At 52.0% G+C, this 14,885-nt stretch overlaps 1 protein-coding gene across 4 annotated transcripts in view; it reads right to left on the reverse strand.

The window, feature by feature from the left end:
- Positions 1 to 12,718, reverse strand: part of MED15 (mediator complex subunit 15) — a 57,220-nt gene extending 44,502 nt beyond the window's left edge. For 2 of the 4 annotated variants that reach the window (XM_047762293.1, XM_047762291.1), the window contains exon 1: positions 12,547 to 12,718. In XM_047762293.1, coding sequence (XP_047618249.1) covers positions 12,547 to 12,614 — 68 coding nt within the window. In that variant the 5' untranslated portion in view covers positions 12,615 to 12,718. Of the gene's footprint in view, positions 1 to 11,804; positions 11,963 to 12,337; positions 12,381 to 12,546 lie in introns of those variants that run through there. The other 2 variants (XM_047762296.1, XM_047762292.1) reach the window with 2 other exon arrangements.
- Between the last annotated feature and the right edge of the window lie 2,167 nt (positions 12,719 to 14,885).

The raw sequence follows: 14,885 nt of genomic DNA on the forward strand, positions 1-14,885 counted from the left end.
CAGGGGAAGACGTGGAGAGTAGGGAACCACCAAGGTCTCTTTTAAGTCATGTTATTCCTTGACTTTAAAAATTTCTGTGCAAATGCTAGTCTGATAAAAATTAAATGACAATATTCACCTACAGAGCATGCCACCAACTATGCCATAAAGAAATACTCAAAGGAGTTTCTGCTGTGGCTCAGTGGGTTAAGAACCTGACTTAGAATCCAGGAGGATACAGGTTTGATCCCTGGCCCCACTCAGTAGGTTAAGGATCCAGTGTTGTGGGCACTGCAACAAGCTGTGGTGTAGGTCACAGGTGGGGCTTGGATCTGGCATTGCTGTGGCTCTTGTGTAGGCCAGCAGCTGCAGCTCTGATTCAACCCCTAGTCTGTGAACTTCCATTATGGCACAGGTACAGCGCTATAAAAAGAAAAAAGAAAGGAAAAGGAAAGGAAAGGAAAAGAAAAATACTCAAGGAACTCCAGCACTATGGAGACACAGGAAGCTGCAGCTGCATCAGCAATTTCCCAGGCCAGGGATCGAACCCACACCACAGCAGTGACAACGCTGGATCCTTAACCCACTGAGCCATCAGGGAACTCTACATCAGCAATTCTGACCGAGGGAGTGTCCTGAAAGTCCTCCCCCGAACCCCATAGTCCCTGTCCTCCATGCACTGGGCAGCCTCCCCAAAGAGACAGGGGCCCGGCACCCAGGTGCTTTCATCTTGGAGGCAGGAAATGATGAGGCACATGTTCAGTTACTGACAATAATGTGAGCAAACTACCTGGCCTGGATGGAGGAAGCCTGCTTGACCTCAGAGGGAGCTGCAGACATATCTGCCAGACTAAATCCTGCCTCGAACCTCTTCCGGCCCTGTTAGCACACTTCTGCATTCCACTTCCTTGACTTTTTTTTGGGTCAACCCACAGTATATGGGGCTCTGGGGCCAGGGATCAGATCTACCCAACCCACTGTGCCGGGCTGGGGATTGAACCTGCATCCCAATGCTCCCAAATGCCACCAATCTCGTTGAGCCACAGGGGGAACTCCTAAGTTCCTTGACCTTTTAAAAGACACGTGCGAGTGGTTTTTGTTTTGTTTTTTTGCTTTTTAGGGCAGCACCTGCATCATATGGAGGTTCCCAGGCTAGAGGTCAAATCGGAGCTACAGATGCCAGCCAAAGCCACACCAGATCCAAGCCATGTCTGTGACCTACACCACAGCTCACAGCAACACCAGATCCTCAACCCACTGAGAAAAGCAGGGATCGAACCCACAACCTCATCGTTCCTAGTCAGATTTGTTTCCACTGCACCACGAAGGGAACTCCACATATAAGTATTTTTTAACAAGGTAAAAATATGTACTTCAGTGTTTAATCACCTGCCTACATGTAGAAAAGGGTACTATAGTCTTGTAGAAAGAAACTTTTCAATCATACAAACACAAGAGACTCACACTTTCTCTTCACATCGATTTAATTAAGCTCTCCAATTTTCTGCTCTGAAGATGTCTCAATTCCTGATGAACTAGACCCATGAAAGAACACCTGAAGAACGGAACCACAGTTCCTAAAAGGGCCTGTCATTATTTGAGCCATGGAAGACTATATGAGCTGCATTCTTTTTTTCCAAACTGCTGTTTGACTACAACAGAACCAGGATGCTGGAGAGGCCTGGCGATCCCTGTCCAGGTGCAGGTCTCAGGCTTTAGGCCTAGGACCACCACGGCTCCCCAGGGTCCAGCCCTAAGCACGTTCCACTCACTGCCAGGCAGCCATGTAGTAAGGACAGTCCCTGCTAACCCGGGAACTTACTTCACACAATTCTGTGAGCATCTGGGAGGGAAAGGCCCATCTCTCAGAGACCTGCGCTCCAATTCTGGCTGTCAAATCATACAGCACCCAGGGTGTGACTGAAAACAGTCTGGGAGGGGCAGAGAGGCATGAACTGCTTATTCTCCAAGTACCTGGGAGACCATACTTCCATTATCCCTATTTTTGTGAAGGTTTGGAAGAGTCCACAGTGGAACTTTCAGTAAGGCAGGAAATAAAAGCAGGCTCACTCCCAAGAGGGCAGCGGGGCCCTCCAGGCCATCAAGGGGAGCAACCATGCACTCTGACTTGGGGCCAGCCCCCTTGGCATGGAGAGCCTGGGGCTCTGGAAAGGGGTAACCAGTAAGTCTCACAAAATCTGCTCCCATAACCAGAGGTCAGTCCAGTCTTTTTCTACCCAGACGGAGCTGGGACTATGTGGAAGAGTCTCCTCAGCCACAGACTTGCTATGTTCAGCCTCGTGTGAGCCAAGGCTGTGGGTATACAAATCCCCACCAGAGTCCGCCCCCCCCCAGGAGATGGACTTTGGCAGTGAGACAGCCACAGCTCAAACTGAACTCAGAATCGAATTCCACTTTACAGGGTTACGGGGATATTGGCATGGTTAAACTACATATCAACTTGTATGCCCAAAGAAACAGGACTGGAGAAAGGGGCTCAAAAGGTCAGTAACAGCCACCTCTGGGCAGAGAGATCACAAAGAACACCTCCTGCTTTGAAATGCTCTGCAACCTTATGCGGAAGCAAAGGACTGGGCCACCAGTCCTGAACACACTGCCTGAAACAAGAGGTAAGACAGGCTTCCCCGTGCCCACATCCTCTCCTAGGCCTGGCCTTTCTCCCCTCCGCTCTACCCACACTGTCCTGCACAGGGCCCCTGCCCCTTCTGCCACCACCCAGCTGAGAAGCTCCTGTGGCGGATACTTTTCTCCTCAGAAGGCCGACACTCTACACACTCCACATGTCTCTGCCCTGCACCACCTCTCAGAATCAGCCCAGGATCAGGACAATCTCCCTCCCTCGATCACCCAATTCTGCAGCTTCCTTCCTGACAGCTCTCTCCCTCCTAAATCATGCCTCCCATTCCTGCTGTCACAGCACCCAGTGGCTCCCAATGTGGGTGTGCATTGAAAATCAGCAAGGGTGCCTGACAGAGATGCCTAACAAGGGCAACTCCCAAAGTGCCTGGTGGGGATGGACTGGTACCACCTGGGAAAACTGCCAGTGCTAAAGTGAGGCCACCCCTGCATCTGCCCGGGGGGCACAGAGACAAGTGCACGTACCCACAGGAGATGGGACCCAAGGCAGCTCTGCCGCCACCTTCACAGAGCCAACAACTGGAAGTCACCCCAAAATCTGTCAGGTACACAACAGGAAAGTAACCTGGGGCTCGGGGGTGGACCTGCTGCCCACAAGGATGAACGTCAGACATGACGCTGAACGGAAGGACCCAGACCCAAGGTTGCCCAGCATGGGATTTCAAGGACAGGAAGTTGTGGAACAAACTCTCCAGGGCAGGGAAGTCAAGAGGGTGGGGCAGGGTCTGCATCGGCTGAGGCATAGGGCGCTGGACCTGTTCAGGTGCAGTCTGGGCAGCTGGCAGTATCTTCGCCTATGAACCTTCATCTGAGTGACATGAGCCGCTGGCTACTGCGGGTGGGTTATGCCTCAGTACAAAGAAACCCTACGGGAGTCTAGTGACAGGCTCCATCCCTAGGTCTGGTGCCTAAATTCTGACACGAACCCTGGCAGGGATCCTCACAGCACCGTCATGGGCGCTGATTCAGAGCCTCCCTCACATGATTCAAAGCAGACGGATGGCGTGTGAAGGGCCTGCAGTGATCCATCAAGGCCTCCTCCCACTTTACACCAGAGGCTCCAGCCCATGCCTCTCCTCAAACTTCACCTCTGATGAGATGGAAAGAAGCTGGAAAGAGGGAAGAGAACAGAAGGAAACAGTGGGAATAGGGACGAGCCACTTCTCAGCCAACAAGCCTGACTTCCCACACCCTGAAGGCTGCGCAGGAGCCAGGAGGGGGTGCGCAGGCCACAGAGAGTGGGAACCCCAGGCAGGGCCTTCTGGTCCAGGGCCCTTGGCCTAGATGCCACTGTCTCCTCTCCTAGACTGGATGCCAAGTGGCTGAGCACAAAGGCTGACCTGTAGCCACGTCACACCTCACCTTGTTCCCTGCCCACCCCACCCACCAGCAGATTTCAGGCAGCACTAAGAAGCCTGCAAGGCCAAGGGCTAGGAGGGAAGGGTATCCAGGTGGGAGCCAGGCTATCCGCCAAGCCTGAGCACCAAGACGTGTGAGAAACGTGGTATACTAGAAAGAAGGTAAGCCCAAGCACTCTGGGCTGTCCCTGCAACTTTGGAACATACAACAAAGTAAGGAGAACTAGGATTTCAAAGAGTCAAACGTCTTCTCCGAGAACTCACTGCCCCAAGTAGGTAACTCCACCTGGACACTCAATTCATTCCATTAGGAAGCTTTATTAACAAGTCCCACCAGGTTAGAAGAGATTCGTTAGTCAGTGGAGAGAGCATCTCCCCCATGGGAAGGTGGTTTCCAGATGATTAGGGCTGGACTCTCTTTCCGAGACAGCCTGGACTCCCCTCTGTCTTTAAATCACTGCCTCCCCCCCACCCCCCGCCAAAAAAAGGCTCAGCACTGCTTTCCACAACCCTACCTGCAATTATCATGCACCCCTCCCCTAATACGAGGATCCGTGTCAGAACACAATGAGATGTGTAGTTGGATGACCAGGTCCTGCACACAACAAATTTATAACACTTTTGGTGAGGCAAAAAAATATGAAACGGTGGGTGCAGAAAGCACAAAAAAAGCATTCACCTGTTCAGCTCATGGCAGGATGCGTCCAATGAGGAAGCAGGGGCTGCTGTTGGCTGAGCCATCAAAGGTCAGAGGAGAGGAAGAGGCCAAGGCCAGAGCTCCAACAGGGAAGAGAAAGAACAAAAGAGAGAGAGCCAGACATGACTGCAGCCAGAGGGCCTGACATGGGGCAGGGAACATCTGGCTGGGGCTCTTCTACCAGCAGGGGGGCGGTCAGCTGGAAAGGCAGTCTCAGACTGAAAGTGGAATGCTTCTTAGCAGGAGTGGCAAGGACAGACTCTCCTCATCTCACTTGGCCCATGTGAGGAAGGACTGAGCACATGGTGATTTTCCACCTTGTGGCAGCTACCTGTGACCACAGCTCACCTCCTCCTCACCTGCAGACAGGGCCTACCTCTCCTTAAAAAGATTTCTGATTACAAAAGAAACATATGCTTATTGTTAACAAACTACCACACATACATACATGTACTAAAAATTACAAAGAAATTAAAATCTCTCAGATAACCAGCCAAAGACATCTAACAAAACTCAGCCTGTACCACATGTTCTGCTTGCTAATCTGCTCTTGCATCTACCACGATCATCTTTTTTTTTTAGCCGCACCCATGGCACACAGAAGTTCCTAGACAATGCTGGATCCTTAACCCACTGAGCCCCCAGGGAACTCCTCCCTGGTCACTCTTAATGGCAGCACCAAACCTACCATTTGCAACTTCCATAAACCTAACCCGGTCCCCACGGCTAGCTCATGCCCCTGCCCTACTCTTGCCGTGCTGTGGACATGGTGAGCATCCTCAACACCAGGCCCTGAACACTTCTGCTCACAGCCTGGCAGCCAATGCCCACAGAATCAGACGTTCGAAGGTCGCAGGGATAAATAATATGCCAAAGAGCCTTCCAGAAAAGAGGCCTAGTTCATGTGCCCCAGCAGCAGCCTGTGAGGATGCCAGTTGGCATCTTTGCACACGTGGTGTTCCAACTTTCTCTGACTCCGAGGTGAGCGCCCACCATCACCAGAGCCTGAATGGGCCACTGCACTCTTGGAGAGGCAGGAATCAACTCTGAGTCACAAAGGCTCGTGGTGTTCCTGCCATGAGGGATTCAGACTAGGGATTGTGTCACATGATCCAGATGCAAAGTGGTGACAGTGTTGGGGGGAGGGGAGGCAAGGGGCAGCCCAGTGTCCTGGCAGGGAGAGTGGGATGGGATCACAGTGTTCAGAGGAACAAACAGGAAGCAGAGAGCAGCTGGGGCAAGAATCATGTTCCTGTGAGGACCCAGGGGCAGTCCAGCCCGGTGGCACTGGCAGGCAGAGCAGACCCTGGAGGAGAGATCCAGGCTCAGGGCTGAGTCCCCAAGTGGTGGGCAGCCCCTCAAACATTCTGCGTACCACGTGACAAGGGGCAAAGCGTAGAGTCCATGAAGCAAGAGTAGAGGACTTGAGGAGTTTTGGTCATGGCTTAGCAATTAATGAACCCAACCAGGATCCATGAGGTTTCAGGTTCGATCCCTGGCCTTGCTCAGGGGGTTAAGGATCCGGCGTTGCCATGAGCTGTGGTGTAGGTCACAGACATGTCGAATCTGGTGTTGCTATGGCTGTGGTGGAGGCAGGCAGCTGTAGCTCCAATTTGACCCCTAGCCTGGGAACTTCCAAATGCTACAGGTGCGGCCCTAAAAAGCAAAAAAAAAAAAAAAGAGTAGAGGACTTGAAGCTGAGAGGTATACTAACTGATCCTATGATCCATTTTGAATTTTTTAAAATCCATCACAATTCCTTTACAAAGCTACCCTCTGGATCTATAACCAACATTACTGCCCTGAGGAAGCCTTTCAACCGAGGCAGGTACCCCTGCCCTTTGTGACTGCGGCAGGAAGATAAGCAAGCAGCACGGTCCTTCCTACCCTGGAATGCCCAGCGTGGGCAGGGCAAGTGCACAGCTGCAACTAACACGCCAACTCCCACAGCAGGGCCAGCGCAGCACGCCCACATTTCAGCTGCTCTTGCTGCTGATGTTGAGAAAGCCCTGGATGACGGAGGGCGTGTGTCTCCCTCAGGTCACTGTCCCTCCTGGCCTAGACGCAGCAGGGGCAGCCTCTAGGGAGCAGACATTCTAGTGGTGGGCTGTACATAAAGATCAGACCAGGAGCAGCCTACAACCAGGCTATGAAGCCAGTACGGGGCTCAGCCACCTTCCCGATGGAGCACAAGGGCCAGCATCACACCAGGAGGCACGGGCTGCAGGGCAGCCTGAGTGGGCTAAGCCAGAGAAGGTTCAGCCAAGACTCTGGCTCCTCCTGGTAGGAAGGACCACAAGCCACTGGCAGGATCCAGATGAGCAAGTTTCAGGACACCCCTGTCCCTCTGAAGGCTTCTCCAGGCCCTTGGAAGTTGCTGTTTGGTTGTCTGTTCTCTTCTGCTTTCCTTTTTGGCTTTGTTTTGTTTGTTTCTGGCTAAGCAGCACTGACTTTCTCCTTCCAGTCTAGGCCAAAATCCCTACATCTCCTAGGTCCCTGACCTGGAGCTCACACGTCCCTTGGAGGCTTTGGCCAAAGAGGTGACTGACCTTTCTGATCCACCTGGCATGCTTCCTTGACCCATCCTGGCACCTGACTAGAACCCTGATGCAGAGATGTCCGCCCCAGGGGCTCCTCCCATGCAGTCTGTTCAGCCCAACAGACTTTTTTTTTTTTTTTTTTTGGCTTTTGGGGGCCACACCCATGGCATATGGAGGTTCCCAGGCTAGGGGTCAAATCAGAGCTGTAGCTGCTAGCCTACGCCACAGCCACAGCAACTAGGGATCCGAACCACATCTGTGACCTACACCACAGCTCATGGCAATGCCAGATCCTTAACCCACTGAGCTAGGCCAGGGATTGAACCTGCAACCTCATGGTTACTATTCTGGTTTGTTAACCACTGAGCCATGACGGGAACTCCCCAAACAGACATTTATTTATTCCATGCCTAAAGGTGCAATCTGCTGTACTGGCCGGGTGCAGGGGTATACAAGTCTCCAGAATAAGATGGGAAGAAACAATCAAGGCAGTCCTTTGGTGCATTCACCGCTCACCTACTCCACGTCAGGCTCAGTGCTGGTCACTACTCACACCCCTGTTCTCCGGAAGCCGACAGACCCAATGCTAAGCCAACAACCCCAGGAGGCAGGCCTGAAGCCCATAAAGGCCAGCTCCAGGGCTCTAAGGGGTGCTTCTCCTGCAGTCCTGCAGGGCACGCGGATGTTCCACAAAGAGCCCATATGAACCCACCAAGTTTCACAACTACCCTCCCCAAAGGCTCCTATAAGTATCATCAATTCCCCTAACCCCCTGGGCAGTTCCACCTTCACTCCCCAGGGTCTAACTCCTGCAAGTGCTCAGGAAGGGGGCATCAGGGGACGAACCTCTGAGCCCCAAGTCCTCTACCAGGGTGGGAATGGAGGTCTTGTCTTCCCTCCCACCACCCCTGTGAGAGACTAGACTCCTGCCTTCGTGTGGATGAGGGGATGACCCAGAAAGGATAAGCATCCAAGATCACTCAGCTAACAAGTGGAGAAAGTGAAGGTTCTAGAGTTTAACAACAAACCGTGGGTCAGGTAAAGAAGGTGCCTGTTCTTGAGAAGACAGCATATATAACCCCCAAGAAAATACCTAGGCTTGCACTCTTTAGCAAGTGTTTTATAGGCCAGGTGCCATGCTTCACAGGATTGGGGTCTTATAGGAAACTAAAGGGGGTTGAAATGTAACATATTAGTGGGAGTGACCCCACTTTAGGCAGGGTAGGCAGAAAAGAATCCCGATTATCTCATACTTAAGCAGATATCTCAAGGAAGAAAAAGGAGCTAGTCATGAACACAGCAAAGTGAAATCTACCCATTGTTGAATACCTTAAATATTACATAATAAATTTTCTTTAAAATTTTTTTAATGGCTGCGCTCATGGCACAGGGAAGTTCCCAGGCCAGGCACTGAATCCAAGCCACATCTGCAACCTATGCCACAACTGTGGCAACACCAGATTCTTCAACCGACTGCACAAAAGGTATATCAAATCCACATCTTGGCAGGGACCTGAGCCACTGCAGTCAGATTCTTCTTTTTTTTTTTTTTTGGTCTTTTTAGGGCCACACCTGTGGCATATGGAAGTTCCCAGGCTAGAGGTCAAACCAGAGCTGTAATCGCCAGCCTACACCAGAACCACAGCAATGCGGGATCTGAGCCGAATCTTTGACCTACACCACAGTTCACAGCAAACGCCAGATCCTTAACCCACTGAGCAGGGCCACAGATCGAACCTGCATCCTCATGGATACTAGTCAGGTTCACTACCCCTGAGCCACAATGGGAACTCCTGTAGTCGGATTCTTAACCTACTGCACCACAGCGAGAACTCCCAATGATATACCATTTAAACAGAAAGAACAGGAGTTCCCAGTGTGGCACAGTGGAAACAAATCTGACAAGTGTCCATGAGGATGCAGGTTTGATTCCTGGCCTCAATCAGTGGGTCAGGGATCTGGTGTTGCTGTGAGATAGGTCACAGATGAGGCTTGGATCCCATGTTGCTGTGGCTGTGGCTGTGGCCAGCAGCTGTAGTTTAGATTTGACCCCTAGCCTAGGAATTTCCATATGCCTTGGGTGTGGCCCTAAAAAGCAAGATAAATAAATAAATAAAGAGGAGTTCCCATCGTGGCGCAGTGGTTAACGAATCCGACTAGGAACCATGAGGTTGTGGGTTCGATCCCTGGCCTCGCTCAGTGGGTTAACAATCCGGCATTGCCCTGAGCTGTGGTGTAGGTTGCAGACGCGGCTCAGATCCCACGTTGCTGTGGCTCTGGCATAGGCCGGCGGCTACAGCTCCAATTCGACCCCTAGCCTGGGAACCTCCATATGCTGTGGGAGCAGCCCAAAAAATGGCAAGAAGACAAAAAATAAATAAATAAAAATAAAAATAAATAAATAAATAAAGAGAACAAAGAAAGAATGTGGAATGTTCAACAAGCTGAAAGACTAGAAAGCCTGGATTAGGGTCAGGGGTGGAAGAAAGAGTGGCTAGGCTGGGCTGTGGTGAGGGGCTGGCAGGGTGGGACATCTAGAGTTTTATTCTGAGGCTAAGAAAAGTCACTGAGGAGTTTTCAGCAGGACAGTGGACAGTGAACCTTGTGAACACAATAAATCAAAGGCAACAAGAATCACAACTTTAAAGTGAAACCTGGAGAGAAAATGCACAAATCTGAGAACTGAGAATACCCAATGATGTTAGGCAGCCTTGGAAACTGCTCATCCCATCAGGAGTAGGCTGAAGGGCTCCCCAAAGCGCCCAATCTCTAATCCTGGAAACCTGGGAACATGCTACCTCAGAGAAGGGACTTTCCAAATGTAATAAGGTGACAGGCTTTTTTTTTTTTTGGTGTTTGTTTGTTTGGTTGGTTTTTTTAGGGCTGCACCTGAGGCATATGGAGGTTCCCAGGCTAGAGGTCTAATTGGAGCTACAGCTGCCGGCAACCACAGCCACAGCAACGCTTAACCCGCTGAGTGAGGCCAGGGATTGAACCCTCAGCCTCATGGTTCCTAGTTGGATTTTTTTCTGCTGTGCTACGACAGGAACTCCACGTTTTAAAACAGGGGTATCATTTTGGATTATCCAAGTGGGCCCAATCTCATTTAAGCAAATTATCTAAGAGAATTATCTCTTCTGGCTGAGGTCAGAGATGTGGCAGATGAACCCACCTGTGCTGCAGGGGGCCCCGTAGCAAGTGTGAGAGGGTATGTAGGCAGCCCCTGGGAACAAAGAAAGACTGATCCCGGCTAACAGCCAGTAAGGAATAATTTCACCTCAGTCCTACGACTGCATGGAACTGAATGTGGCCAACAACCTGGTGAGCTTGAAAGCAAATTCTACCCCAGAGCCTCCAGGAAGAAATGTACCCCTGTCAGCATCTTGACTTCAGCCCTGTAAGACCCTAAGCAGAAGACTCAGCTGAGCATACTTAAACCTCTGGTCTGTAGAAATTGTCAGACAATAAATCTATGTTGTTTTAAGCAACACAATTTGTTGGCAGCAGTAGAAAAACTAATACACAAGCAGCAATCTGGCAAAAAAAAGAAAGGAAGGAAGAAAGAAAGAGAAAAAAAGAAAGAAACCTGCTTCCCTAGAGGCAGAAAAAGGCTGTGTTAAGAAACATTTAGTCATAGAGTCCCTGTTGTGGTTCAATAGCAGTCAGTCCTCTTCAATGGCCCTCTCAGCCCTCTGACATTAGCCTACCAGACCCATTTCCTTTGGTGGCAACTCAGTCCTCCCATCCTTAAATTCCCAGCTTCCCCAAAGAGTAATCTTTGTCCTGGGGGTTGCTCTTACAGGAGCCCTGAAGTGAGCCAATCCTCAAGATTTCATCTGTCGATAATGCCAGTGCATCAAAAAAATCAATATTCACTGATTCCGCAATATCCGTAGAATTGATCTCAGACTATTCCATGGCACTGCCCGGGAGCCTAGCTCTCCAATGCCCACTCCTGCATTGTACAATGGGCTTCCCGGCATACTTCCTTCCTTCCACACTGCTGTACCCCACCCTCTCCATTCAGTTAGTCATCAGGGCTGTCTCAGCTCCCTCTCCCCTTTCTCTGAAATCATCTTCCTCTTTTCAGTTTCCACCGCTGTCTAATGCAGGCCTTTATAATCTCTTGCCTCACTAGGTCATTCCACAAACCATGTTATAGAGCGATGTGTCAGAGCTCTAGCAGTGGGAATACAGACATGAAAAACGACGGGGCCCCAGACCCCAAGAGCTCAAAGCTCTCATAAAGGCCTAACTGGTACTCTCTCCTCTGTTCTAGATCCACCTCCAGGGACTCGGCGGATCTTCCCAACTCTGGCAGGTCACTATCTCCAAGCAGGCCCCAAGCCAAATACAGGCTCACCTCCCCAGCACAACACTCTACCACTAACGAGCCAGCACCTGCCCGCCCTCATTCCACGATCGTCTCTCCTCAAACCCCAGAACTCTCAGCCTAGCACGACGTCCTCCACGCAGTGAGCGCTCACACTCCCCTCCCCACTCCTCAGCTTGCAACGATGGCCTTTCATACTCCTACTTGTCTTTCCGGGACTCAGTTTATTTGTCGCCTACTTCCCAAGGCGGCTCCTGGCAAACTGTCCATCCGGTAGGAAAAAGACTGCACCATAACTGCGCCTTCGCGGCGCGTCCCCCGAGGGCAGGGGGTTGTCTCAAGCTGATCCCCGGCAACAGAGCACAACAGTCAGGCAAGCCCAGCCGGTGCAGAGGAACCGGAAACCCGCGTGCAGCCTAGGGCGCACGGCAGCCCCTGCAACCAGCGGAGACCAGGGAGGAGCACTAGTCCCAGCTCTCCACTCCCCCTTCCGAGCGAAGGTCGCTTCCTGACAGCCTCTTCCTGCCACCCTCCCGCGAAGTCCATCCCGGGGCGGGGGTGTCACCCGTAGATTCTTGTCCCCACCACCCCTTCCATCCACCTCCTTCTCGCCTGGAGGCGTCTCTCTGGGGAGGGAATCGCAAAGCGCCCAGGCCTGCAGAAGACGCCACCGCGGCCCCGGCCTCTACTGTCCGCAGTGTACGCGGCGCAGGGGGAAGGCTGAGTCCCAAGCACACAACGACGAGTGAGAAAGCGCAGGGCGATGACTCACAAGCTGGGGCTAGGCGACTGGCAGAGTTCGGCGCAGGAACTCTGGCAGCCATGGCGGCCGAGAGCGGCGGGGGCACAGGGAGGGCCGCGCCTGCGTCCCCCGCGGTCCAGCGCCCGGGACCTCTAGGGTCCGGCCGCGCCCCCCCTCCCGCCGTGAGGAGAGCTGAGGGGAAGGCCCGGGGGTCAGGCCGCCACTCGGCCCGTACTTACATCTGGCTGACCAGCTTCTGCCGGAAGGCGGCGCTCCGCCAGTCGGCCTCCTGCCCCGAAACGTCCATGCCGATACCACTTTCCCACAGCCCGCTCCCGGTTCGGCAGCCGCCGCCTCAACCGCAGCGCCAGGTCCAAACCCGGAAGCCCTCGGTGGCGTCCCGGCCGCGCCGGAAGCGGAGCGGGAATTGTGGGAAATGAAGTCGCGCGCGGGCCTGTGGGAAATGGAGTGCGCAGGCCTCAGGGAGCCCTACCCGCCGCTCACCTGGAGGCCCCAGGCTGATGGGAGCTGCACCTGACCGCCAGCATCACCCATGGCTCTACTGTGTGCTGGCCACGCAAGTCAGGGGGATCCACACCCCTTGGGGAAGCCTGGCGCAGCCGCCAGCTATTCAAGAGAACACTGTGGGGAGACTTTATTAGAGATTTATCTGCACCAACTATATGCCCTGCGATGCCCTCGCCGCCTGGGCCCTGCCTCCTTGGAGGTTGCCTTCCAGCACCGCATCCCAAGAGCGACGAGAGCTCCTCCCACCACTGGGTCTCTCTGTTAGACTTTTTGTTTTTTGGGTGTGTGTCTTGTGTTTTTGTCTTTGAGGGCCGAACCCGCGTCATATGGAGGTTCCCAGGCTTGGGGTCTAATCAGAGCTACAGCTGCCAGCCTACACCACAGCCACAGCAATGCCAGATCCTTAACCTACTGAGGGAGGCCAGGGATCAAACCCATAGCCTCATGGTTCCTAATCGGATTCGTTTCTACTGTGCCATGACTGGAACTCCTCTGTTAGACTTTTGGAATCACATGTCCCAACCAATGACTATATTATACAGGGGTTGGGGTTGTGAGGAACCCAAATCACATTGTTAATTTTTAGATGTGCTTTCCTCTTTGTCGCAACAGCTATGTCCATGGAGAACACAGCCAAGTGCTTGAGGATGGCTCACAAACTTGCTGGGTGAAGGAGGCAAGGGAGCTAGAGGTCAGCTGGAAGGGAGGAGAGGGGTAGAGCCTGCAGATAAAAATTCTGCCAGATTGAACCTATGGAGCCTTGTCTGTGCCCCTGGGGAAAGAAAGCAGATGACAATAATCCTGGGCCCAAATGGTCCACAAGTGCTAAATAGACAGTCACCAAGGTGGGCCTCACAGAACCGGCACCTACCAAGGCCTAATAAGTGCCAGGTCCAGGAGGGGCTGTGTCCACCCAGTGTCCCTGAGCACCAGGCAGGAGTTGGGGGGTGTGGAGTAGGGAAGATTGGAAAAGAAAGGTGTGAACAGTTTCCACAGTTACCCTCAGTTTTCAGGTCTTGCCTTGATAGGAGAGCTGTTCATATCTGCAAACTTTTTTTTTTTTTTTTTGGTCTTTTTGCCATTTCTTGGGCTGCTCCTGCGGCATATGGAGGTTCCCAGGCTAGGGGTTGAATCAGAGCTGTAGCTGCCAGCCTACACCAGAGCCACAGCAACGCGGGATCCGAGCCACATCTGTAACCTACACCACAGCTCACGGCAACGCTGGATCGTTAACCCACTGAGCAAGGGCAGGGATCAAACCCGCAACCTCAAGTTTCCTAGTCGGATTTGTTAAGCACTGTGCCACAACGGGAACTCCTCTGCAAACTTTTTTGCTCTGGTTCTGAAAATAACTTTCTTGTTTGTTTTGCTTTTTAGGGCCACACCTGCAGCATATAGACGTTTCCAGGCTAGGGGTCGAATTTGAACTACAGCTGCCAGCCTACACCACAGCCACAGCAACAAAAGATCTGAGCTGTGTCTGTGACCTACACCACAGCTCATGGCGATGCTGGATCCTTAACCCACTGAGCAAGGCCAGGAATTGAACCCGCATCCTTATGATTCCTAGTCGGGTTCGTTACTGCTGAGACATAACAGGAATTCCACATTTTTTTTTTAATGGCCAAACTTGCGACATATGGAAGTTCCTAGGCCAGGGATCAAATCAGAGCTGCAGCTGCCAGCCTACACCACAGACAAAGCAACTCAAGATTCAAGCCACCTCTGCAACTTATAATGTAGCTTGTGGCAACGCAGAAACCTTAACCCATTGAGAGAGAGGCCAGGGATCAAACCTGAATCCTCATGGAGACTACACTGGGTTCTTAACCTGCCCAGCCATCATGGAAATGCCTTGAAAATAACTTTTAAGACTTCTATACCTTGGTGATCAGGTTTGCCCAGGAATCTCTCAGTTTTAGCTACAAAAGTCCACATTTTGGCAACTCCCAGGCTGACCAGAATGTTTCATCATCCTATTTCTATACCTCTTGCACATTTAATAAAATTGAGATCTAATGCACATACCATATGATTCACTCTTTTAAAG

The sequence above is a fragment of the Phacochoerus africanus genome, chromosome 15, assembly GCF_016906955.1.
Source record: "Phacochoerus africanus isolate WHEZ1 chromosome 15, ROS_Pafr_v1, whole genome shotgun sequence".
NCBI lineage: Eukaryota > Metazoa > Chordata > Mammalia > Artiodactyla > Suidae > Phacochoerus > Phacochoerus africanus.